Below are 27,995 nucleotides of genomic sequence, written 5' to 3'. Positions count from 1 at the left end.
AAATACAAAATCTGAGAAATTAAGAGACTTGTATAAGTAGCTAAGTTATTTATTAGCTGTGTTATTACTAAAGGCTAAATCTTCTGATGTATTTTGCTCTCCGCTCCTGCATCTCAGTTTTTGGATGTATCCAGGACTTGCTTGATCATATTACAAGTTGTTCAAATTATAATTTTGTTTTAAATTAGCTGTTTATTCTTCATATTTTCACATTAGATTACCTTCTTTAAAATAGTCAATGAAGAAGAAAGGCCAGGAATCATGAATATTTACAAATGCATTGAAATTTATGAAAGAATCGCTTACTACTTTTTTTTTTAGTGTTGGAGTGAGCAATTTTGTGTGCAATGTCAGGGTATGAAGACATCTTTTGCATAGGAAATGATGTGACCCATATGGCTTCTTCACAATCAACTGAATTACAAACCATGGCAGTTCCTACACTTTTAGGAGATGCTTATATGGTCCTTCCATTAAAATTCTACTAATGTGACATCTGTGAAAAGGTTTATGTTTGGACATACTTTCCTCATTATATGTGAAGCCACACAGAGCAAAGGCATAGATTAAAAGTGTTTATATATAAATTGACAGCTATCAGTTCTAAAATATTTCTCATTTCATGTGTCAGAATTTTTTTTTTTTTAACCTTTTAGGGTAGTCTTGTGTGTTTCCATGTTTACAACACCCTGCCTGTTAATATTGTTAAATTGACTCATCAGACAGGAAGAAGGATCTTAATCATCATTGTTAGGCCAAGAAATGTTAAGAAAGTTAAAAAAAAAAAAAACTTTCCACATTTAATCTGTTAAACAATGGCAAATTTCTTATGAATCAGTGATACTGTAATTGAACTGGAGACATTTTTAGAGCAAGCTTGCTTTGGCTTTTTCACCCTCCGATTTGGAATCTGCTCACAGTACTGCCAGCTTAACCAAAAAGGATTAACTCTCATATCCAACTGAGAACACAGATAATTCTCAGTAATTGGTAAAAAATGAAGATGAATGGGGCTGAGAGATAAGGAGCAATTAGCTCATCAGCAGTTACAGCTGTGCACTCAATCCGGATCCATCTCTCGAGTCTCGGCCCCTTTTAAAGAACCTAAGCAGAATGAGCACAGGACACCCCCTCCCCAAAAAATTGCTATACCTGCCCATCATCTCTCTAGTCTTCCATTTTATTTCCTTACGACACAAAGACACCTGTCATCGCACGCTATGTAAATTACTACCTCTCCCAGGACCTATGTCTAAAGCCAATCTTCTTTTTAAACTTTTTTTTTAATATAACAGAAACCAAATGACTACTGTAGACACACTTAAATTCCCTGTCAATCGTTTCATTATAGCAGCATCATCTGTTTGAAAATATAAGCTATTCCCTCATCTAATTATAGGAAGGATTTGAGGTTCATTAACATTGCCAAGGCAGAGAATCCAGTGTGCAACTCCAGAGCTCTGTTTGGTGGCCTGTTCTCAGTTCCCTTTTATTTGCTTTCTCAAGGTCTCTGAGACTTTTTCCTGAAATCATAAAATGAATTTTTCCTTCCAAATAGACACGTGAGAGAGAAGAAAGGAAATGACTACAACGTAAACTATTTTATTTCTTTGGGCATGGTTTAAAAAAAAAGATAAGGAGATGGTCAGTCTGGGAAGATAATTTTATCTCCCTATCTGCCTGGCTTTTTTTTTTCCCCCATTGTTTATTTTGTTGGTTGGTGGACAGAAGCAAGGAGTACGGAATACCACTCAAGACTTCTTTAGTCCCAAACTCAAGCCCCTGTTTTCGCTTGAAACTCCTATATCCTTGTAACTCTTGCAAGTTTGAGAAAAATGAAAAAGAACCCTACATTTCAGGCATATGAAACGCATTCAGGTTTGGGGATCACTACACCAATGTATTCTTGCCCACATTCCGCGGTGTTCAGAAAGAGAAATTCTGAAGTCTTAAGATCACTTCCTTAAAGAAATAACAGCAGTTCGGGGGTTATGACTATAGTTTAAACAATAAGATTTTCTTGGGACATCTGTTTTGAGATCACATTTTGAATAGATATGAACTCATTTCCTACTAAGCAAGCAATCTACTATTGTTGATAGCTGTTTACCAGTTCTATGAGTCAGATATTAGCGAGTGGCAAAGGTCCCTCTTAAATCCTCCGAGTATTCTTTAAACTGTGTACATAGTGTTTTCCTTAAATAAAATGTTAAGAGAAGTAAAAATGCAGTCTTTTCCTGCCTCTTGGTAAATTATAGTCCACAGACTCTTGCACTTGGGAATAATATTTAATGTATTTATCTTTAAAGGGTTGTTTCCTCTGTTGTTATTAGTTAAGGGGGTAAGATATTAGGTTTAGCAAGTATTTAAATAACAGAGAAACTATTACAAGATGCTCACTATGTCAATATTTATATAGCATCTAAAAACCAGAAGTAAAATTAAGTTTCCTTTATTTAGATTAAATCGATTGTGACTAATTTAGTAGCCTCAAGAATGTGCATGATGCCAAAAAAAAAAAAAAAAGGATAAGCAGATAAAACACAGCTACAGAATAACTATGGAATTGACCTTGGGTTCACCGGTTTTAAATTCTGCCTTTCCAATATCCCAGCCCCAATTTCCAAGCAGCATTTTTTTAAGCTGGTTATGTAGATCAGTCCTTAAAGCAAAAAAATAGCAATTTATCTGGCCTGTATGTTGTGGATAGCGTTGCCACTAAAGAGAATCCAGGACATTTTTCCTTCTTATCTGCAATGTAGCTCATATCAGCCAACCTGTCACAAGATAGTACTTGATATAAACAAGAGATTGCAAAGACATCTCAGTAATCAATATCAGGATGGCTACAGTATGGAAACCCCAACCAGTGCATATCATTTGTCTCAGCATCTATTTCTATGGCCAAATGAAGCATTAATTCAAATCATAAATCTATGGTGATTTAAATCTGGGAATGAGCACCTGCCTGCTTTAATGATTTATTTTGTACATTTCAGTAAGCAGGAGATTTGTCCATATGAACTGACAGGTCACCTTCAGATGCCAGGAGCAGACTGTTTATCACCATGCAGACTAGCATCTCATCTTAGCAAGTAAATATTAAACTAAAAGAATCCAATTGATTGTGGATGAGGGAGAATGGCAACATGGCCATATATTTTACTCAGTGTGCTGATGCCTCACTCGGGTCTATCCTGAAGTCCTCACTTCTTCCTAAAGTGATCATTCTGTTGGAAAGATGTGAGCTCAAGGTTATCACGTAAAATTGGGATATAAAATAATTATTTGTCAGTGTCACAGGTCTCTTGAAACACCTTTTTTTCTGGCTAATTTTTAACCATTCATACTAAGAACTGGAAAGAGTCATCGATAATAAAAATATCCCTTCACCACACCAAGCCAAATTAAAACAAACCAAGCAAACGCAAAATTTATTTTCTAGAGACAATAAAGATTTATTTACAACCAAGTTGGGAAAAGAAAACAACAAAAACAAAAAACAGTGTTTCTACATACAGAAGCCTGAAATGTTTAACAGAACTCTGAGCTAGATGAGCACAAGAAAAAAGAATCCTGAATTGACTGCAAAAACCTCACTGGATTTGGGCAGGGCTTAGCGGTAACAATACATCAGTTAAGTAGCATCTCTCTGAGGGGTTTCACCACTTCAAAGGGCCAATTGATAGATTCATGAGAGCAGTACGTCTGCATTCTGAAACATAAGGCTTTGGAGATTCCTGGGATTCCTCCTGAACTTCACAGCCTTCCATACCACTTCCTAATCCTGGGGGACCCACCACATCCTGTTATGTTCCTAAGCACCTCGCGCTAACTGAGGTTCCTGGGGGACCCACCACATCCTGTTATGACTGTCTGCAGAGGTAGCCACCCAGCCCACAAGACTGGACGCCCCTTCAGTGCTGAGACTGGTTTAGGATTATTTCCTTGTTCCTAGAATAGGCTATAATCAAACATACAACAGAATCCAAATGATGTAACAGCTGCCCCCAAGTTTCCTCATAGGCCTGCAGCTCAACAGATAGTACCTAGCAGAGGGAGCAGGAGAACAGAGGAGGAAGCAGTGGTGGCTGCAAAAAGAGGAAGAAGGCAATTTTCCAGAGGGCAAGTTTGGAGAAATAATAATAGCAAAAGCAATACCAGAACGACTGACCTTACGGGTGACCAAAAAAATGCAACAGAGATTGTAATGGACAAAACGGTAAACACTTGACAAATATAATTTCCTTTCATTCTCATGATGTAGATACTATTGCTCATGCCATTTTATCAGATGTGGCCGTGAGGCTCAGAAAGTTCACTTAACTGTCCAACGTCACAGAACTAGGAGTTACTGAACACTTACCTAGAGGCAGGCAGTGTCCTCAGAACCAGAGAAGACTGGGGTCCACTTAAAGCAAAGGCTCAATTCAGCAGCTGTTGTGATCTATGCAGCCCCAACCCCCAGCCCCCACCATTGCCCTCTAGCCCCCCCACTCCACCCCCTCCCTCCCCCAAACTCTCTCTGATCTCTAGATAAAGAAGGGGCCGATGGTGCACTCTGGAAGGGTGATAAATCACCAATTCTTAGAAGACAGCAGTATGTGAGAATAGAATAAAAATGACAGTGATAACACTTTTCCCCCAAATTAGCAGCAGGCACGCAATATACACGATCTACATGCCTTAGGGACTAGCCCTGGCACTAATGATAACACCATCTCAAAATATTAAGACCCTTTAGGAAAATTCAAAAAAAATTTCTGTTTCTGGTTCAAACTGGATATTGAGTGTCAAAAATAAAAAGCAATATAAACCAGCAAGTACACACCTTAATGGAAGAAAAGTGATTTCTTCCAACTAAAACACAAAAGAAAAATTCAAATTGTTTCTTGTGTAAGCCATTATGATCACCTAGGTACCCAAATAATGATGGGTAAGCTACAATTTGGTCAGAAGGCAAATGTTATTCTATAATATCTAATATTAAATGTATGCAAATGTTTAATTATGAGCTATGTTCTCACTATCTTACGTCTATTGGTTTCCCCAAAGTCTACTTCTGCTCTGCTGCTCAGGAAATTCGAACAGAGGTATCACATTTTAATATATTTTGCTCTAAATGCTACTAAATTGCCTAATTTAAAAGTCCCTCCTCACTACACAACTATCAACAACAGCCTGCATTAAAGGCTTAGTCTTCTAAAATTTTGAAAACAATCCAAATTATGTTTTGGAATTATAACTATAATTTAGAGTGGCCAGTTACTTTGTTTTCGAAGTGTCCAAGTTGGCTCTGTTTTATAGGCCAAAGTAAAAGACTACTATTTTAAAATAATATGTACTCAATAGCTCTAAAAAGAGAACTGCAATTCTTTCCTTTTACTTCAATACTGTTGTCAACTTTTAAAAGTCTCAATTTATATGTGTAAACTATGACTAAACAATCCACTGCCCTCCATCTTCTCAATAGAAGTACCTCGGACGCAAGCCACGATGTTTCTCTCAGCCCCTTTCAGTTTTTGAGTCATGCCTTTTGGCTGTCTTCCACATCTTTTCAGCCTTCTAAGAATTGCTACCACCTTCTTTATAATCCTCTCAAATCAAGCCAACGGGTACTGCTCCTTTTCTATTTCTTTGTCTAGTTCCCCCGAAAAGTTCTGTTTCTCTTTTCACACTGCGGCTTCTCTCTGGCATCACTGAAGCGGTGGTATTTTGTGTTTTGTGTGTATGTTTTAATATTACTTCCTCCTGTGTTATTCACATCTAGCATGTGAGTCCATGGAACTGTTGTGAAAATGATTATCACCAAAGCCCGCGGTATTCCTTCATATTCTCTTACCTGGATGTCAATGGAGTGGAAGTAAAAAGCTGCTGATTATCTAAAGAAGTTAATCTGTTAAAATGCTGCATAGAAAAGAAAATCTATTTGAACTGCCATAAATGATTGTGTCCCTCATGAACACACAGTTGGATATAGCATCTTGTGCATGTCTTGTAGCATCCAAATTTCTCTTGTTAAATTATATTTGGAGCATGATTTCTACATTTTAAAGGAAAATAATATAGTGCAGTGGCATAACAAAATGTTTTATTTCACCAACACATAGATGCTAAAGATACCAATAAAATTTAATCCATACCTGAAGTTGTGTTTGACAAAGCAAATTACCCAAGTGAATTCTGCAAGGAGTAAGATGTTCCTTTTGGTTTAAATAGTGACTATTAACTTTCTCCCTTCTCCATACCTCCAGAAAGAAAAAGATCAAATTAAAAAATTAAAAGTTGCGTTTTTAAACTAAAAGAAATTGGTAATTGATGTATATGGAAAGGATTAATTATCGGCATAATTCTTATTCTTGGCAGCAAATGAAAAGATTAAGTTTATATGTTTTGCTGCTAAGATAAACTTCTCATTTAATAACATTAAGAATAAAAAAGTGTATGGTTTTGTTTGTAAATATTCTTCTGACACCTGACCTATAAAAATACATTGGAATTCCGACTACTAAAACTTATTTGTATTATGAAAGATGTTAACTGAATTTTTATAGTAGAAGTTGCAGATATAAAGCTAATCCTATATTTTAAAATAACATGGTAAGTTATTCATTCAGAGTGTGTGTTGCTCAAGAGGCTAAATGGTTTCTTCAAAATGTACACTGTTCTTATAGCTAAAAGCACCAACTTCTTGAATGCATAGCCAACAGTTTTGCTCTGCAAAAGAAAGTTATTTAGTAGCACCATGATCATGGTGAGTTTCAGTGACCATAAAACTTACCGACACTTGAATTCATGTCCCCATTTTCAGAGTCTGCTCCATGTTGGTTATTACTGGCATGATAGTTGCTCATAGCTTCTAATTTGATTTTTTTCACCTTCATTGCTTCGGCGATAGCTGCATTGGTGGCAGCGGCGGCGGCTGCAGCTGCTGCTGTCAAACCTTAAAAGAATAAATCAAAAACAAGGTCATTCAAATTCTGATTTTTCATCTAATAGTCCATGTACTTAGTATAAAACATATACAAACAAATTAGAGTCTCCGATTCCTTTATGCAACTCTGATATTGTATATTTACTCACAGCTAACAAAGGACACGCTAATATGACAGAGAGCATGCTCCTTAAACTGCCACATTTGATATTAGGAGAAAAATAATTCACACATAAGATAGTAGTAGAAATGCAGCCAGAATTCTCTCTCAAACAAACCCATCTGAACATGTCATTCCTTGCTTCAAATCCTCTATAGCCACCTCAAGAGGGGAAAATATCTGAACTGCTTAGCTTAATTCACAAAGCTTTTCACAAGGGACTGGAAAACTACCTAATCACCCAAAGCTTCCCCATTTTCTTGCCACTTTCCAGCCATGCTGAACATGGTCCCAGTCCCTATACGTGCTCTGCCCCCGCCAGTCCGTGCTTTCACACATACGCCATTGCCTTGTCTGGATTGTCCTGGCCCCGTGACTCACTCCCCCAACTTCTCACCCTCCAGTCTCCTAGTCCCAGAGGTGACACTTTTAACCACCCTGCCATGGTGTTTGTCCAGAACAGTTTCTCTCTGTTCATCTAGAAAACAGGAGGAGGAAGTGAACATGAGATTAGAAATACAGTTGGGGATCAGATTTGGAAGAGCAGAAAGCTAAGGCTTTCTTTGGGTACAGGCTCCAGGCAATCAAAAGAGGTTCATGAGCAGAGGAGTGGTTTGTTTTCCTAAAATGTGTAAACTTTTACCAAGTCAATGCGTTTCATCCTGGCATCTCCCCCTCTGCAAAATGACAGACACGAAAATATGAACAAGCTCTCCTAACTCCAAAATCTTGACTACCCGTGAGAGGATACAGACTCCCCCTGCCCTCATCCTCTTTCTGCTGTGGATGCTTCAGAGTTTCTGGCTACAGTGCTTCAGCCTGGTCTGAATTTATCTGTGTGATTTATTTCCACTCCCAGCTGGTGGATTCAAGACTGAACACCTTTCTCCTCCTTTTCCTCCCCACTAATCATCACTTCTAGTTACTACAGCAAATAAATTATAGCCTCAGGAATTATAAGAAAGTCTTTTTTTTCCCCCTAGAAATTGCTGCTGTTTTTTCAGTCTAGGAGATAGAAGACCTCACCCTTCCCTCAGATCAGACCAAAGAGGGCTTGACAATTGAACGCAGCTAGTCCTTCAGATTGGATCTTTGCATGAAAAACGGGTAACTACCCCTAAAAAGGACTGATCTGAACTCAAAGAATGTATCTGGGTCTGGACTGAACACTCATTGCCTTTTAAGTCCCAACTTGAGCCGATTCTCTCATCTTCCTATGATTTAATGTTCTCTCCAGTTACTCATTTCCTTCAGAGATGTCTCAGAACATTTTCTTTCCTGTTCTTTTAAAATTCTCTTTGTGTTTCCCAGAAAATCTCTCTTCCTCCATTTCGCCTTGTCACAAATGTCAACATCCCACTTGTCCTTTCCCTTCATTGCCTGGTGGTGTCCCATCTCCAATTTATGACACATCCAGGGTCTTTAGCTTTGATTTACGCGGCAGGTAAATCTTGGTCCGTAGGATTCAAATAAGAAAGAGAAACCTACTGTTTGAGATATGATTCTTATTATTCAGTAGATCTGAATCAAGCTCAGTAGCATGAAACATAACTATGCAAGACATGGCCTTAGACAAGCTATAAAACCTTCTTAAGCATGGTTTCTTCATCTGTAACGTCATCCTATTCACAAAGGGATAATAGAAGGATTAAAGAAGACAAACCATGTGAAGAATGTCACATCATGTTTAGCAAAATCTAAGCTTGCCTTGTGTTCTTGCTCCTCAATAGATACCAGCTATGACTCCTACAGGATATGGTGAGATCTCGCCCCCCACCCCCCTGGCAGCTAGAAGAATCCTATTTCTCCTTACTTGCTTGTATTAACCCTTGACTTTTAAAAATGCTTCTAACAATTGTATTATTTACCTGACCTTACTTATGGTACTTTTCTATTTTTCCATTTGGCAGCTTTTCCCCCCTACTCTGTGTATATTTCTAATGCAAATTCCAACAGATAGAAGTGTGTGCAACACACACACAGGGTATAACTTAACTCTAATACTTTTTTAATTCTCTGTTTTTAGTTCAGTTTAATGAAGGCAGAAGAAAGCTCTGACATCTGCAACAGTTGCTGATTTTAGTTCCACGAACTCACTTGGCTGTTTGATGGCCTCTCAAATTTAATTCTTTAATAGCTTCAGAATTCAACCAATTTTCTCCGTCTCCACTGGCTCCCCTAGTACAAGCTACCACTTTTCTCTACAGTCCTGCAATAATCTCTTTTTTTTTAATTTAATGTTATTCTTGTCAAAATATAGTCAGTTTACAATGTGTCAATTTCTGTGCACAGCATAATGTTTCAGTCATATGTATATGTACATATATTCGTTTTCATATTCTTTTTCATTGTAGGTTACTACAAGATATTGGATATGGTTCCCTGTGCTATACAGAAGAAACTTGTTGTGTATCTATTTTATATATAGTAGTTAGTATCTGTAAATCTCTAACTCCCAATTTAACCCTGCAATAGTCTTTTATCAGCATCCCCTTTCTCTACCTCCAATCTCTTATTATTCATATGCAGTCAACTTAACCTTAGAAAAATAAAAATCCAAACATGACATTTGATGCCTGCTTTGAGGAGAAAGCTGGGTGCTTCACATGGGTGTCAGGGCCCTGCGGGCTCCACCCCTTGCTTCTCCGTGTGGCATCCTCTTTCCCCCAGGTCCCCCTTCCCCCTGCGCTGCAGACACACAGGCCTTTTTCATGTCCTCTAATGCACTACCTTCCCTTTTTCAAGCCAGACTTTGCACACGCCTTTTTCTCACTTTCTAGAAAAGCTCTCTAGACCCTTGCCCCAGACCTGCCCTCACATCCATCATCTGATGGCTTCAATATGATGCTGAAGGAGTAGCAGGCTCAGTTTCCCAACTCTTCCATCTACCTGGGAAAGAGCCATCAGCATTTCAAAGAATCAGCCCAAGACTCACTTCTTTTAAAGAGCTGACCTTCCCCACCCTACTCCTCAAGAGCAGAGCGAGTGGGCCACTTAGCTGTGTTCTCAGCCCTGCTGAATGGGAGCTCGCATTCTCTGTGCATCAGAATCACCCACAGAGCTTTCAAACAAATCGCTGAGTACACTGTCAGAGATTCTGGCTGGGACCCCTACCTCTGTATATTGTTGGTTGATTTTATGGTTCCTCAGGTCACTTTGATGTGTAATCTGAGAACAGGAACTCAGTCCCTTGAACTCTTTATTGCTCTTTTTTGTTGGGTGTGTGGGGGTGCTGAGGGGGCTAGGTTTGGGGCTAGCTCTTCTACCTAGGATATAACACCGAAAGGACAAAATACTTTCTTTGTATATGTGTCCCAAACATCCACCACAATGCCTGGCACAAACTATCACTGAGGGAAAAAAACACTGCTCAAATTTGATTGCTTGTAAAGCCACTGGACAAATATGGGCAATATTTTGACAATATCAATGTAAGTAATTTAAAGAGTTATGTTCATATTACAATCAAGGTAAATATACTAGGAGTAGCAACTTTTACTGATTTAATAAAAAGCATTACTCTCCAAAGCTACTTCTGCTTAGGGCTGGAGAGAATCACAAAGGCTCACTCCTTCTGCATTTACTGCCCTTCCTGTTGGCCTTGCAGTGGCCCTTTCAAATCTCTGATGTAATTCTCAAATCCCCTCCCACTTGCTGTCTCTAGTAAAAAAACTTAGCCTAAAATCTGTACTCTTGCTTTAGAAAGAAGTTGCATTGTGTATTTTGTCCCCTAATGAAGCTGCCTTTGAAAAAATTAAGTGTAATTAATTCACAAAATAACTCGTTTTTGGTCTACACTTCACAGAGAATTCAAACTGTGGAAACACTTCCTCTGGAATCAAGCATTGTCTACTTGTGTGAACACTGGGCCCCCAGAACATTGATCACACACTTTTCCCTCCCTGCCTAACCCTTTCTCACTTAGAAGTCTCTTCTACTTGCCTCAGATACAGAGATTCGTGTTAACTCCTCTCCTATATCCCACCCTGAATCAGGACCTTATATTGCGAATTTATGACTGCTTTTAACGCTTCTCAACCAAAACAAACCACTTTTCCCTGGGAACCAGGTAATCCAGTGTTTCTCAAAGTGATAATCCACCTCAAATCCAGCTGCAGAACCTGGTGAAGTTGAACGTTATCTCCCTCCAGGCCGTGTTCGCGGATGCCATCTCTGGGATGGACTGAGGAATCTGTGTTTTTATCTTTCAACAGGTTGATTCTGACCCTTACTGCCCTTAGATTATTTGACGACAGTAGTTGACATTAAAGTGTGTCTGCATCTTAGAGGAAAGGCTTATTAACCAGGTAGATCATCACTGCAGTGGAGAAAGAATATGAAAACAAATGTATGTATGCTCATGTATGACTGAAGCATTATGCTGTACAGAAATTGACACAACATTGTAAACTGACTATACTTCAATAAATATATATATATAAAGTGTGAAAAAAAAAAGGATCAGCAAGGGAGCTTGGTGAAATACAAGATTAGGTTGGACCATGAATCAGAATCTGAGACATACCTCTCTAGTGTGGTGCAGACTTCGGAAAAATGAGTCTTTATGCCTCTAACCCACCACAGCAGAAGCAGAGGCCAGTGGGTGAGGCAACACTTCTGTATGTTACAGATAGAGGAGTCAGGCACATTATTAACTCAAGCAACCACCTACATAAACAGATCTACTTGGTATACACAGTAACTGTTAATTAAACAGCTTGAGTAATTGCTCCTGATTCTTCAATCAGGTAAAAAATTTTAGCAGATTTCCTTCTTTCATTGGGGGAAAAGTTACATCTATATATATATATACATATGTGTGTGTGCATGTGTGTGTATGGTGAAGAAACAAGTAAGTGAGTGTGATCTCTTATGCTAAGGAACGATTAACCCATCTACTTTACCTCATGAAATTTCCTTTTTTATACTCGCCAAGAACAGTTATAGGATCTCCTACACAAAGACAAAAACATACACTGAACTGAGAAGTCAAATGGAGTATAATTTCATTTTATTCTAAAAGGTTCTAAATCCAATTTTGTCATCAACCATGGGGAAATTGTAATGTATATCTAAAATTTATATGCCACTGATAAAATAATGTATTGAGAAATAGTTTGTTTTTTTTTTTTAATGATGTTCCCTTCAGACGAAGGATATTAAGTCATATATTAGATGAAACTCCGAGACTCCAGGACCTTCGATGGGCCCTCAGGAAAGGGGACTGGACATCAAACTTAGGTTAAAGCCCATACATACGCCTTGTATCATGCAAAAATATTTAGGTTTCTTTTTCTTTTCTATTTGATTTTCACAAAATCTACCACTTACAATTCAGAAGAATGAATAGATTTTTACCCAGAATTTAGAAACACAGCTTGTCATGTCAGGGTCTGAATTAGGGTCTGAATTATGCTACAAACATTGCTGTTAACTCCATTCTGCTCCACTCCTTCAGAACAAATTCTACATGATTTTTTTTTAACTAGCTATTGTTAGAAAGTCTTTATTTTCATCTTGGCTTACAGATTTCCTTTACTTTTTCTCTTATTTTTGATACTCCATTAAAATCTTTTAAAGTTCTTGTTGAAAAAGTGACTGATAGGGAAGTGACCAATTACCTAAACACACTATCATATAAGGAGTGAACATAAGGTAGTTAAAAACAACAACAATAACAATACTCCAAAAAGCCATAAAAACTTTGCACAACATGCATCAAATTTATCTGAAATACTGCAGCAGTTATATAATTCCTAAGGCTTCAAAATTCTCACTTTTAAAACAGAGATATCAGTTCTGACCTCATGGGGTGCTATGGAGAATAAAGGTAAAATAATGTGCCCAACTGTACGGGCACACACTAAGCCTTCCACAAATGGTGTTAAATATTATCAAGTAACCCATAATATCCATCATGTCTTTATACTTAGTTTTATCTTTGTTCAGTTATTCACAAAAAAGCAAATAGGACACAAGCTACCTAATAGTGTAGAGTGAGAATTTAGCCATTTGCCAAATGGACACCAGAAACACTGTGCTTCTATCAAATCATTTGATTCAGTAATCTACATTGATCAAATTAATCATAAAATCACTAAATCTCCACTCTGTGCTATATTGATACAAAGCCTCTGCTACTTCAAAGTCAACATCCTAAAACCAACCCATGGGTTTATCATTTGGAAGGGAAGCAGGCATTATTATCACTTAAAAGCCTCACTTTCCTTTGCAAATTTAGCATTTTTCCTTCTGCTCTCAACTTTTATCAAAACAGCCTTTATATCCTTCAAATGCTGTTATCCAATCCTGACTGCTCTCTCTAAAAAAGGAAAAGTACCCTCATTCTATTTATTTCAAGTAAGTTAGTATCCCTAGTTATAAAGAGTAGATTACAACTATAGATTATAAATATCAATAAAAGAGACATATTGCTGTCAAATTCTTTCTCTGATCTGTTTGTTTGCTCATTAACTTGAAAGGTCCAATCTTTGATCTTTGGTTTCAAAGACATCAAGATGACTTCCAAATGTTTGATATGTTGTCTACTTTTACATTGCATTCCATATAAAATGCATTTCCCAAAACTTAATGGCTAAATAAAATTAGTTATAAGCAAGAGATAGTAAGCGTTCAAAGCTTCCATACGATAGACTTTTTATTGGTCTATGTCACTTTGCCCAAATTTAGGTAAAAAAGCATTTTAACATGTGGTCGATTATAGCCAATGGTAGTTATTATTAATATTCTGAAATTGATAAGTTATTTATGTCTGGCATTCTTCCTACTGATTATTCAGGGAGACAGGCGGCTTATAAATATCTCATCACTCCACTGTCACAGAAATTTCATCGACAGTGCTCACGCACAGCTATTAGCAATATGAATCTAACCATTACAAGAAGGAGGAAAATCGAACATGTGGCATTAATACGCAGTCCTGGTTCCTAACCATCTGATAGGCAGATGGTGTGAAGCGGATTCTCCAGCTGAAATGAAGGGGCACATCATTTAAAACCTTGTTTGCATTCTAACTGATATCAGTGCCATATTGATATACATGATACATCATGGCAGTATTTGAACAATCTAGTTTGTTTCAGTCATAAATGTTTACAGCCTTGTTTTTTTAATCTTATAAGCATGTTCAGAAGAGTGTATTTTTAATTTATGAAACCTATTGTTTACTTCTGTTGAACTAGAAGATTAGTGGAAAGCAGGAATATTAAATTACTTCAACCAGAGCAATATAACCAAGACAGATGAATAGAATGGGTTTCCATTTTCAATGACGGAGGTTAGTAAAGGAATTTTAAAATTAGCCCAGGCATTTTGTGTCTTACATATATTTATTCATTTAAAGCTTCTAGCTTTTTCTCCTTCGAGTGGCATACAGAGACACTTAATGTCATTCATTCACATAGTCATTCATTTAAAATTCTCACTGTGTGCAATTAATCTTGGCCAACAATTCAATTCAGAAGGTAAAACATAACAAAGCATAGTTCAATTCAACAGTCATTACTGTGAAGTAATCTTTCTGCTCCTGACAGTTTCTATAGACTCCTTGCAAAATTCTGTGGAAGATGCGTTGTAAACTCCGTATGAGTTTGAATTACAACTCAATTGAAATCACTCCAAGTCTTAGAAGAATTCTTGGCGCAGTATAGCAACTTGAAAACACCAGTACCTTTTTCCACCCTGTTTTCTTCCTAACCTTATTTAAATACCAGCTGTCTAAAAAAACCAAAACTGATTTTCACCATTATTTTATTTCTCAGTACCTTCTAAATAAGTGGAAATTGTGATGGAAACATGCCTGTCCTTACTTGTGAAAGATTAAATAACAGAAAGGAGAAGCAACTAGAATAAGTAACTTAATTGTAAATCAGGGCAGACTGAAGATTTTGAGTGTGACTTTCTCTCCTAATGTCCAGTAGACTGACTTTTTTGCCCTTTGAAACACATTTATATTCTGCAGAGAAAAGGACAATTGATCTTTGAAGCCATTAATGGAAACGCTTCTTATATGAGTTTTCAGTTTTTCAAAAGTTGATTAAATTAGATTTTTAAAATGTTCCAGCTAACAAAAAGATCCACCAACTTGGAGAAATATACAGAAAGAGTTTATTATGATGTTGATAATGACTAATAAATCAAATAGACATTAATGTTGGCGTACTTATTCTGAATAACTTAAAATCTACAGCCTCCGAGAGTCAAGGAAGTAAGAGCAGTAGTGATATCAGGGGAAGGAAACACCACGGGGATGTCATTTGGCCACGTGTAAAACCACCAAGAAATTTCCATGAATGTTTTTGAAATACTCAGCTTCTAATTACTAACTCATAGAATCAGGTTGAAACAGAATCAGTTCAAAAATGTTAATTACTATGGTTTAAATAAGAAAATAGTAATTTATGAAAAGTTGAACCTAATACAATAAGGTCTTGAATATACAACTTTCATTTGACTCCATCTGTTAACATTACCACCTTTAGAAAAATATTTCTTAACAGCCACTCGGAGCCTGGAATTATAAAACATAAAGACAAGAAAGACTTTATCTACTGCGACCCTTTTATTTTGCTGATGATGAAACTTAGGGACAGCAAGGTTAATCATTTCTATAAAGTCACACCATTAAATAATGACAGAGTAATCCCAACTCCCCTAGCTCCCACTTCAGCATTGGCCACACCGACTCTGTCAATAAATGTAAGAAGGAAAGTACAGAAGACAGTGAACTATGGATTCTTTGAAGGAAAAGGAATCTCCTTTGCTAAGTAGCTGATGGGTTGCATAAAAGTCAAGGTTACAGACATTCAGATGCTGTCACAAGTAGAAGTTGGATCCACTTAAAAATCTGATCTATATGTTCATTTGTGATTCAGTTATATAAAATTTAGAATGTATCTGCCACAGAAACCATGATCATTCAACTTTAATGGTGCACAAAACCTTTAACCAGAAATACTGGCGAAAAATAGAGCTTAAGACACCAGCCTGAGTCCTATATTTTAAACACAAAGCAGCGAGGATAAGAAAAAAACAAAGAAATTATTTTCCTCTCTATAATTTGAATATAGAACAAATTCGAAATAGAAACACTGGAATATGTAAACTTTGATTTGAATTTTCTGTAAAGCACACTTTTCATTAATGTTATTCCATTCTCCAACAAGCTGGGCATTAGACGCCCTCATGTTTGTCAAAGGCCCAATACTTCTTACTACCTCCATGACTCATCACCCCAAATTACTCAGTGCATTGGCCCCAGACAGGTGGCTCTTACTAGCCTGAGAGTCCCCGACAGCCTGTGACATTCTGAAAGCATGTTTTTAAAAGAGGCTACTTGTCAATATGTTGGTGACAGTTCAGGCAGTATAATAAGTGAAAAGAGGAAACAGTGTCATAAATTTAATTTCCTGCAAAAGAGTCACCTCGCTGGCATTTCAGCCTAAGAGTAATCTTTCCAAATGTTCTCCTACTTTTCTCAATACCATGTAAATCCTCTTCGAAATCCTTTGATACTTCAGTAAGTCTCTTTTTTGTTTCTTTTTCCAGAAGCCAGGTAGCAAGTGCAGCTCTGTTATTGTGTGCTTATTGTAAGGAGAGGGGGAAAAAGGTATAAGAGAAGTGGTTGTTTTACATGTACATCTTGTTTGAGAGGAGTCATCCACGGAGACAGAAATAGCTGGAGAAGATGTGGCCATAAAATGTTTCTGGGGGGAGGATTCTATAGCTCAGTGGTAGAACGCGTGCTTGGCATGCATGAGGTCCTGGCTTCAATCTCCTGTACCTCCACAAAAATAAATTTATATTTTTTAAAACCTAATATTCTCCCTGATAAAAATGTTTCTGATATAGTAATATAAACCTTCTTAAAGAAAAAGACTCAAGGAATAAATGCATGAGTGTATACACACTTTCTATATAGGTCAGGGTCTGGGATAAGAACAATACATAGTCATAGTCAGCGAATAACAACAGGAAAGGACTAGTTGAAAAGGACTAGTTGAAGCAACAGAGTCTTCACCCCTCTGTCATTAGGTTCTTGCATTTACATCACCATCTCACTGAATCTCCATACTCAGCCTACAAGAAAGGTGTCTTCCCTATCCAATTACCAGAAAAAATATGAATGGTGATAGGCCACTTGTAGTGCTTGGAAAAGTAGGTTTTTGGTTGCAGTTTTAAAACTGGACTGTGGAAAAGAATAATCCAGATTAACTGAGAAAAATAGATGCTGCCACAAGATAAGGAAGATTAAAAATGAATACAAGTTTGAGTCCATAGCCACAAGCATTTTCATCTCCTGGACGGTGGTATGAAACCTTTATCATGGCACACTTTCGTAATCATAGGCAAGCGACTTAATTTTTTTTTTTTTTTTTTTTTTTTTTTTTAGTGTGACTCAGACAAGTTACTTAAATTGCCTGATTTGGAGGCGACCTTGTACTTTATCGTTCAAGAAATAAATGCTGTCTATGTTCAAAATTATTTTCCTTCTGAGGTTTGAGTATCCAGCTCACCTAAGAATAGAGCGAGTTGATGTCAAGGAAGAATTATCAAAGGCTGATACTAAACTATTCATTTCTCCCTCTTTTTTTTTCCTACAAAAATCATGATGACAGAAAGAAACATTTAATTCCTCATACGGCAAGAAATGTGAAACTTTTGTGCATTCTAATAAAGCCTTTCACTTTATTTCGAAACAACAGTAAATCATAGCAAATCTTCAATTTTCCTGACATCTCTTTGCTTTAGGAGCAAAGTCTGTAGTTACACTGATCCAATGGCTTCTCTTGACCTAATTTATGTTGTACCCTGAGATTCTATTAAAAGAAACTAAATCACTGCAGTAGATTTATTCACCTTAAATAATTTAAGCTAATTGAAAAAGAACCAAACTAAAACTAAAACACTTCTCTCAAGCATTCAACGTCTGCATGTCAATTAGTAATTTAAACAACCAGCTAATCACAATAGCTTTGTGTGAAACAGGGGCCTGTGTACACATTTCTCTACCTCCAAGGAGCTGAAGGTAGAAATAAATATCAACTCTGAGCCTGAAACATGTGTCTCTATTCTGGAATCATTAGGACAGAGCCAATAAAATATTTTCACTGATGGATCTGAGATTTTTCTCAAGTTTCCCAAACAATTTTGAAAAGAACACATGGAAAAATGAGAAAACTATCTGGAAAATCATATGCAATCACTCTATTGGCAATGAGCTATGGCATTTCAAATTTATAACATGACAAGCAAAACAAAATTTAAAACAGTATTGTTATTCACAAAGGTTACTACATCATAATAACCAGAAACTGAACTCCTGTGGGTTGGTTTAAGAATTAAGGACCTGGCTTAATATTATTATTATTATATTTTACAATTGTTGTTCTGCCTTTTGTTGTTAAAAGTTACCAAATGTCAATTTAAGTCAAATTAGTAGTAGCTCATAGTGTTATCACAAATTATCCTATGTTAATTGTCCCATTATAGAAATCCATTTGTAAAAGCAGTGGTCATTTCTCTCACGCAATTATTTATTATATAATTCAGCCTTTGTTAATACCTGGAGTGGGTGGCGTAATCACTCATGAGACGATCTTACAAAGAGGTACAAAGCTTTTTGCAGAATTTTTGCCATACGTCTTCCTTATGAGAATTAGAAAATTCAAACATAACTTTATCTTGGAAGTAAAGTCTTTTGAAATATTGCTAAAGTGCACACTGAATAAAGACAACACACTTAAGCAGACTTTTTCCCCCTTAAACAGCATTCATCTTTTCAAAAGCAATAGATCCTCAGTCCACACGGAGTCTATTGCATTATTCATTTCATGTGCAACCTCATGCTGGACCATAAATTGTAACTTTATCTAATCAAAGGAGACTTAACTCTACAGAAGGTCAAAGGTTTAATTTTGTGAAGTATTATCTTACGCTATGAGTTTAACCGAAAAATAGAAGAAGAAAAACAGCCAAGAAACTGGTAATAAATGAACCTTTATTGCCTGAGGCATTGGCCTAGTTAATAAACTTTCATTGAAGGTTTCTTTCAACTGTTACGGACAATGAGAGGAAAAAAAATCTTAAATTACAGCCATGTGTGACTTTTAAAGCAGTCATTCTTTTTTATCTCAACCTCCCTAGCTCAGGGAGGAAAAAAAAAAAAGACAAAGAGAGATTGTCTTCGATCTCTTAACCAAAAATGTATGTTTCTAAACAGATGAAAAAGTGCAGATAAACTTTTCTAAAAGCAGAGGTCAGCTTTGAACAATATAAAAAAATGCATTCTTTAGGTGTTGGATCTTAGAGAGCGATCTCTTAGCTAAATGTAAAACTACACGAGGGAGGAGGAAGACATGCTGTCTTTGCAAATTTAACTCTGAAACTGGGTCTCCTGCTTAGCAAAACATGAGGCCTTATAATGTCACCATTAGGGCACAGAGTCCACTGTTGGTTTAAAATTCATTAAATGTCTCGTAACTAAGTGTATTATCTGTGTACTGTCTGCTCTATTTCAGACCAAAATAAAAAAATCCTGTAATTTTCAGAAACATTAGTAGCAAAAGAATTCATTTCATTTTTATGCAATTAAAATTTGTAAGTACAAGTCTGTCTTTTTAGCTAACACTCTCAACTAATAATGAAGGGCCTGTGAGTAGGGTTTTTTTTTTTTAAATTATTTTCTAGAGAAGAAAATGAGCTGTGTTCTTCTGAACTCATACCGCGTTTTTTTCAGGGGGCACTGTATTGAGTATAGAAGTTATCACGGCCTCGATTCCAACATCTTTATCTCCACAGCACAGCATAAACAAGACAGATCCTCGCATCACCAACAGAGTTTGCGTAAGCTCTGAGTAGGTGAAGAAGCCATGTTCTGCATTTGACTAGATTTTCCTAAGCAGAAAGGAAAGAGGGCTGGCTCTATGCTCTGAACTGGACCACACTACCGGATTCCACCCACAAACCACAATGTGCTCAGCAGGGCACCAAACCCAACCCTCTTCCCACGTGGCAGCAGATGGACAGAATTGGGCTCTACTTCCTTCCAGGGACAGATTCCCAGGGTGCTCTCTTGGGCCACCAAGGTTGAGGATGAAGCTGGTTGATAGTAGCAGCTTGCCTTCTTTCCTATATTTGCCAAGAAGAGAGAGAGACTAAGGGAGAAAATGGAAAAGATAGAAATTAAAGACCACTCAATGTGAATTCTGAATGGGAAAATAAAAGGTCACATCCTCGGCACAGAAAACTGAGAATAAAGACACAGGTCTTCTAAAAACATAATTAAACCTGGATATCAGAAACTGAAGCAAAGGGAAGCAATTCATTTTCATTAATCAGAGGGTTTTAGAATCAATGAGTAGTTTTTTTATTTTATGCAAGAAACCATGAAGTACTACTCAAAGGTTACAGTGAAAAACATTGTCAAGCGATAAACAGGATTTTTTTTTGCCCCACTTTATTTTCTATCTAATTGGTATGCACACATACAGTTGGGAAGCCAAAGAACGAAAAGGTAAAGAAAAAGGAAGCAACATAAACTACTTACCAGAAGAGAAACTATTTGTGTATAGTAAATGGCTAACTGTATACCTTGGTGGATAAAGAATTTAGTAGCAGCAAGATGATCATGCTTTACAATTTCAGGTTTTTTCATTTATCATTTTTGAGGTACATTTAGAAAGTGACCCCAAGGTCAGAGAAGCATGAGAGAGTAACGAAAGCAGGTATCTCCAATCTAATTCTTTATTCCATTAATCAAAGTTTTATGGGTTTGAGAAAGTTTTGCTACAGTACACAGAGAGGATAAGAAAAAAGAAAGATCAAGGGAATTCAAAGGATTTATTAAACGTGCAGACGGGTAACTCTGACTAGTGTTTTAGCTAGATAGACACAATTAATTAATTGTAACATTGTGAAACTCTAAAATGCAGAAAGTACGTGCTTCTGCCTGCAATGCACTAATGTAGCAAAATACTTATAATCTTTCAACCACCAGGAGCTTTTGTTGGTTTTTTAACCTAATCCACAGCTTGACATAGATCCTAAGGTAATGGAACACAGTTCTTTGATTGAAATAATATCTAAACATTGCTGCACTAGCCTGGTGGCCTAATAGAAGTCTGCCTCTCTGAAACTCGAGAAATTCAAGTTTGGAAACAAACTCAGACACTGAGCTCTGGCTTGTAAGTCCTTCAAGAAAAGCCTTTGAGAGGGGAATATGCCCTTTCCAGTTTAACAGGACCAAAAACAGACATAAAACTTCTGCAGTAGCTTTTCTTCCAAACAACGAGGCAGTCAAAACAAATCATTTTCTTCAGCCACTAAAAACTACTAATAAGACAACAGTGCAGTGTTGATAATCACAGAGTCTAATATATGTCATTAAAAATCTAAATATTTCAGGAGTGACCCATTTCACCAGCTTTCTTTGTTTTAGTGTGAAAATCTCAGCAATGTGTACAAATTTAGTTATTAATCCAAAAAAAGTCAATCCAGATAGTTTGTCAATTTTAGTCATGTACTAAATTTCAAAGTTCACTCTGAGTGAACTCTGAAAGGTAATTGCAATAGAAATCTCCATTTCATGGTATATTCTGATAAATTCTGAAAAACATGGAATATATACCATCACTATTTACCAATAACCAGACATCTAGCAGAAATTGCTAAGCAAAAAAGTGGATGACAAAAAACAGGAAAGGCATGGGTAGCATTAAATATACCCAAGGCTATAGGCTAATTATGATTTTGTTTGGATGCCACGCTTATAATATTAAGTAATGAAAATGATTTTTTTACTCAGTGCCTGTCATTTGCTGCTATCCAATCACTTCATAAACATGTTAATAAAAATGATGCTAGGGTGACAACTGAAATAGCCCAAACACTGTCACAAGTGTAAAGTCTTGACATATTTTATCATGACACTATAAACTATGAGCTGTGAAGTTGGATGGGAAAGAAAAGAGCAAGTAAGTAAAAGCCCCAAATTATGTAACAATATAATCCTAAGAACATAGCAGTCCTAAGAAGAATTTCAGGAGCACAAGTAGAGTTGGTTAAATCAGTAGGTCAGCAATATCTAAGACCCAATTATTTCCATACTCCTTTCTGCTGTCCTCAATATACTGGGAAATACCTGTACGTTAGCAAATTGGCGACAATGATTTTAAGCATCCAAGCAAAAAAGTGAGGAGCTGTTTATCTATATATCCCACAAAGAAGTCTTTCCCAGGAGACACTTTAAAGAATTACACCTAAGAAAAATGCCATATGAGCTCCAGGAAGACTCATGTAGATGGACACTCCTGGAATGTCCGCCACCAGCTGTTACGTCCTCTGAGTGAGCCGCAGCTGTCCCCTAAGTCCCCAGGAGACCTTCCAAAACCAACAGGAGAAGAAAGTAAAACAAAAGAAAAAGTCTCAGAAAAGCAAGGAAGAGAGATGATAAACAAGTTTATACTGTATAGCACAGGGATATTCAATGTCTTATAGTAACTTATGGTGAAAAAGAATATGAAAATGAATACATGTATGTTCCTGTATGACTGAAGCATTGCATTGTACACCAGGAATTGACACAACATTGTAAACTGACTACTTCAATAAAGATATATTTTTAAAAATGCCATATGATATCGCTTATACGTGGAATCTATAAAAAAGGACACAAATGAACTAATTATTTATAACTTGGATGATTGTTTTCTTGAATATGTGTAAGCACATTTGACTGTCCTTTACAATTGGATTATTGCATTTTGTTGATTCTTTAAAAAAAAAAATCATCCCTGAGAACTCATCAGCTGTAATATCACCTGATCACACCCGACCGCTCACAGGCAAAGAGTTCACCACAACTCGCATCTGAGATGGAACTTAGGGCTATGTCCTCTCGAGCACATGGTTGGAGAAAAATGTGAATTTCTCAGTAAAATTCGGGTTTTGTTTCAAAGGAAGAGAGTGATAAGGGGTTATTTGGTAACAACTAACCTATTATGAAAATTTACTGAGGGATTTGGAAGAAAACAGTCAAGAGCCTCAAATAGAAGCCCAATTACATTGCTATTCTAAATCTTTCATCATTTCAAATCTTTTCCTAAGCTTGCTCAACAGTTAGCATGTACCTAGATTCAGAGGAATAATATCATTGTTTGTCTCAAGGCATAATGAAGTCCTTGACCAGAAGAGTTCCATAAAATGACAATAGTGACCTTGATTTTTATATTTAGAGCTACCAGGAACAGACATATGAAATAGCACTCAACTGCGTTGTTTCCTTTTCCACATCTAGCTGGAGATATCTATAGAATCAGTAACAAGATGGCATGGCTAGAGAATATATAATAAGATGGTGTCCTTCATTTGATTGCTGGACAATCAGATATACACAAGGCAACTGCTATGGAATGTGACACCAAGGAACTGGTCACTTTTGAGTGATATCAAATAGTCATTTCAATATTGCCTGTGATAGTGAGATGGCTAAAGATGGTGGCAATGCTTTGATGCAGTACCAAAGTATTTGACGCATGTTTTTTTCTTCTTAAGGATGCAGACCAGTGTAGAAGAACTTGAAACAGCAACTGCAGAGCTCAAGAGAGAGAGGAGAATGAGAGAAGGAGAGGACTGAGGGGAGAGAGAGAAAGAAAGAGAGAGAGAGGGAGAGAGAGAGACAAGGGTAGGTTTAAGCATCCACTTGTTTATCACCATGTCATTGCTGTTTGGTCTCTAATTCTGTGTTTGGTATGATCAACAGTAAAGTGAAAATTTTTAATAAAGTATAAAAATGGAGGGCAATAGCGTAATATGGTTTAGGACAGAGAATATGGGTTTTGAAGTCTAAGATCTGAGTTTCAATCCACCCTCTGCCATTGGGTAGATGGCCTCTGTTTGCAAGATCCAACTTCTGTCAGTTTCAATTAACTTTTCCCAGCTATACTAAAGAGGCTTATGTGTTGTCTGTGCCTCACAGAATTGGTGACAGCACTAAATGACACAGCGTGTGTGAAAAATGGACATAGGTGTTTCATAATGACAGTTTCCTCCCTTCCATCCTTTGTTTTGCTATCATTCCATCAGAGCAGACCCTTCCTTGCCTTTGGTTTGTTTTTTTTTTTTTTGGTTTTTTTTTTTTTTTTTTTTGCATTACTGTCCCCACAACTGACAGAGCTGCCACTACTTGTACAGAACAAATGGCAGAGCCAGGCCCATGACATCACTCCCATAAATCTGTTCCCTCAACTTTATTTCCCAGGATCGATAATGGAACTTGGTTGAAAAATATATTCCCCATAAAGAATTTTTGTTTTATAAGTACTTGCATGAATGAACTCAAGATCAAATTTCAAGACTATATAAAATTTGAATCCACAACTGACTCAATGACCTTAGACCACTCAATTAACTGCCCTGGAAATTGGACTGATAAAAGTACCTACATATTATAGTGGTTATCCAAATAAAATGAGAGAGTACATGTAATGAACTTCAATTATGCATAAAATAACATAAGCACTCCATATATGAAAACTACTGTTATCATCCTCTGACATCGAAAGATGCTGATAGTCACAAGTCAGTATCATATGGAAGATGATTTTAAGATGATGAAAACTGAATTTTAATATACAATCTAATCAAAGAGAATATACATTCTGCAAAAAAAGAAAAAGGATTTGTAGTATCATTACATTATATATTATTATAACACGTACACCTTGACTCCAAGGCTATTTTATTACAAGAACTATATTATGATAAAGTCACATCATAAAAAAGATGCAGTTGCATTGACATGAACAATACTGCCTAACAAAAATCCCCAAGGATAAGTTTAGATTTTAAATACATAGTCACTAAATTAGCAGATTCAGACGTAAGAGTTGGCAGGGTCAAGGAAATCAGATTCTCCCACCCAGACTCACATTCTGAGCAGAGGCTACAATCAAGCTAGAACGTCCGTCTTCCCATGGACAGGTCAAGCACTCTCACCTTTATGAGAAGCTACCCCCACCACACACAGTTTCTTTCAACACATACTTGACTCCCTAAATATATTTTTGTATGTATTGTTTATTCACAATGAAACATCCAAGAAGAGTGGAGTTAAAAAATAAAAGATCCAAATGGCTAATAATACCATAGCTATTTCCCCATTATTCTACAAGAAAAAAAAAAATCAATACCAAGCAAATACACATCAGCAATGCTACCATTGTATTAGTTTCACGGTCAGTGGTTAGTTTTGTTACACAGAAAATTTCTAATTGTCAAGGAATACAATATATAAACAGTACTTGGTATATTATAACAGCAGTTCATTATTTGAATCTCTGTTATCTAAAGAGAAGCATGTCTGTTCTCAGAAAAGTATAATTTGTTTCTCATTTCCTTACATCATTTGCTCTCAATATCAAGCTTCATCATACACCTTCATAGATATATCCCTTACTGAATAGAAGTTAAAAGATTTCATTTTTAACTTCTAGGTGTGGTTTAAATTAAATAATTAATATATTATTCTAATGGGTAACAAAATATCTGGATTTTCAGGGCTCATAATTAATCTAATTTAAACTTATTTTTAAGCTAGAAGCACCCCTACCTTTCTCTCTGTGTGAAAGGGAGATCAAATCAGCGTTCAGAACAGGGAATTGTAGAATTCTAAGAGACTCTAAACTCTGTCTTCCTGAATTCTAATGATTATCAAGGCATTCTGATCAAAGTTGACAACTACACATGATCTTTCAACACATACATTTATTCACATCATAACTAAAATGGACAGTGTCTCTTCATCACAATAAATTTGTAAGAACTATTTGATGTTAATAACTCTTTTGATAAATTATTTTAACTTAATTCAACTTTTAAGATCCATTTGTAAGATACATACAAACAAAACTGGCTGTGACATTCACTTATGAAAAGTAATTCATTAAAAATGAGGTAAATTTCACTTAAGTATCTTACTGATTTTTATTGCTACTAAAAACTTGCAAGGTCATTTGAACTGATTGTTATATAATCTACTTTATATTTTTTTCCTAGAAGCAAAACATAGTTTTGGCAATCATTGTAATATAAAATATGCTATCTCAGGAGGAAAAGTGTAATGAACTTGTAGGCATTCAATCCAATATTTCCTGATTTCAATAAAGCCCTATTATCACAGATCTTTTGAAAGTCTATGAGTAGGCTATGACTGTAGGGATTTCCAGTTAAATTTCAATCCTCATAGGTATTAAAATCAAATCATAATTTGTGAATATGCACTGTGCTCCAGGGACTAAAATGGATCAAAAATGGGTACAGCATAATCCTTACTTTAAAAAACATAAATTCAGTGAGGTAGAGCTTGTGTCTGGCTTGTTCACAGATACATTGCCAGCACCAAAAACAGTGATCAACATGGAGAAGATGAATAATATATGTTGAAGAAATTTATAAAGAAACAAAAGAAGAAAATAAGGAAGAAACATGGAAGGGAGGGGAGAAGGGAGTGAGGGAAGGAGGACAGAAGGAATAAACTTACATTTTAGTAGGAAGACGGACATATACAATAATGTATAATACAGGAGAGAGTGTATGAGTTGTATTAGAAGAACACGGTGCTTCTAACATAACTTGGGACCATGAAAATTAATTAAGGCGAAGGGATCCAGGAATGCTTCAGGTAGGAGGTAGTATTTGAGACAACTCTTGAAATATAGGTAGAGATTTGGTTGCTAAAACTGAGGGAAAAGATTATTTCATGGTAAAAAGGAACAAAAAAAGAGATAGTGAACAATGGAAGAAAGCTGGGAACATGTTGGACTTATATTGACAGTGTAATGTTTATGGGGTAAGACACATTGGCAGGGGAAACTAGTAGGACATAGACCTGAAAAGGAAGATCGGTGTCACTTCATAAATGTGCTTACATACCAATGCAATAGTTTGGTGCTCTGGGAAACCAATGGTACTTGAGGAGGGAAGTATCTTGCTCAGAGCAGTGTTGATCTATAATTCCTCCTACTCCTGAGGCTTCCCCTCTAAGCTATGTGGACCTCATCAGAGTACCATATGTGGCTATGTCTACATGCCTTACTTACATCCCTACCAATTAGACATGTACCTCCATAATTTCATTGTTTGAAATAGTGATCCCCACTATCTGAAACAGTGCATGGCACAATTAAACTGGGAGTTGTATAGAAGAAGTAATGTGGTAGATCTCAGTTCACATCCTGAATGTGTAACTTATTAGCTGGATTTTACTTCTCTGAGCTTCAATTCCACCATCTGTAAACTGGACATAATAATACTTAGAATTGTAGTGAAGATTAATTTATTACTGTAAACAGGATAATCTGCACCCCATTCACCCAAAAAGGTATTGTAATTCCTGGAACCTCGCACTATTTCATCTTACATGGCAAATGGGCATGATTAAGTTAAGGATCTTGAGATGGGAAATTTGTCCTGGATTATCCTGGTAGGCCCACTATAATCCCAAAAGTCCTTAGAAGAGGGCAGCAAGAGGGTCAAAGCCAGAAAAAGAAGATGTAATGATGGAAGCAGAGGTTGGTGTGATATGCTTTGATGATGAAGGAAGAGACCAATGAGCAAGAAATGTGGGCAGCCTCTTGGAGAAAGTAAGGAAATCCATTTACCCCTGGAGCCTCCAGAAAGAACACAGCCATGCCAACACATTGATTTCAGTCCATGAAACTCGTTTCATACTTCTAACCTTCAGAATGTTAACATCATAAATTTGTATTGTCTTAAGTCACTAAATTTGTGGCAACTTGTTACAGCAGCAATAGGAAACTAATACACTTTTATATACACACATATACATTTTGACACAAACACACATGTACATCTGGGATGGAG

General features: G+C 36.6%; 1 protein-coding gene across 1 annotated transcript in view; it reads right to left on the bottom strand.

Annotated features, from left to right (window-relative positions):
* DACH1 (dachshund family transcription factor 1) overlaps positions 1-27,995 on the bottom strand; it is a 397,183-nt gene that overhangs the window by 173,125 nt on the left and 196,063 nt on the right. The window contains 1 exon segment of the mRNA XM_032496887.1: positions 6,782-6,943. Coding sequence (XP_032352778.1) covers positions 6,782-6,943 — 162 coding nt within the window.

Source organism: Camelus ferus, chromosome 14, assembly GCF_009834535.1.
Source record: "Camelus ferus isolate YT-003-E chromosome 14, BCGSAC_Cfer_1.0, whole genome shotgun sequence".
NCBI lineage: Eukaryota > Metazoa > Chordata > Mammalia > Artiodactyla > Camelidae > Camelus > Camelus ferus.
This window is presented reverse-complemented; position numbering and strand designations above follow the sequence as displayed.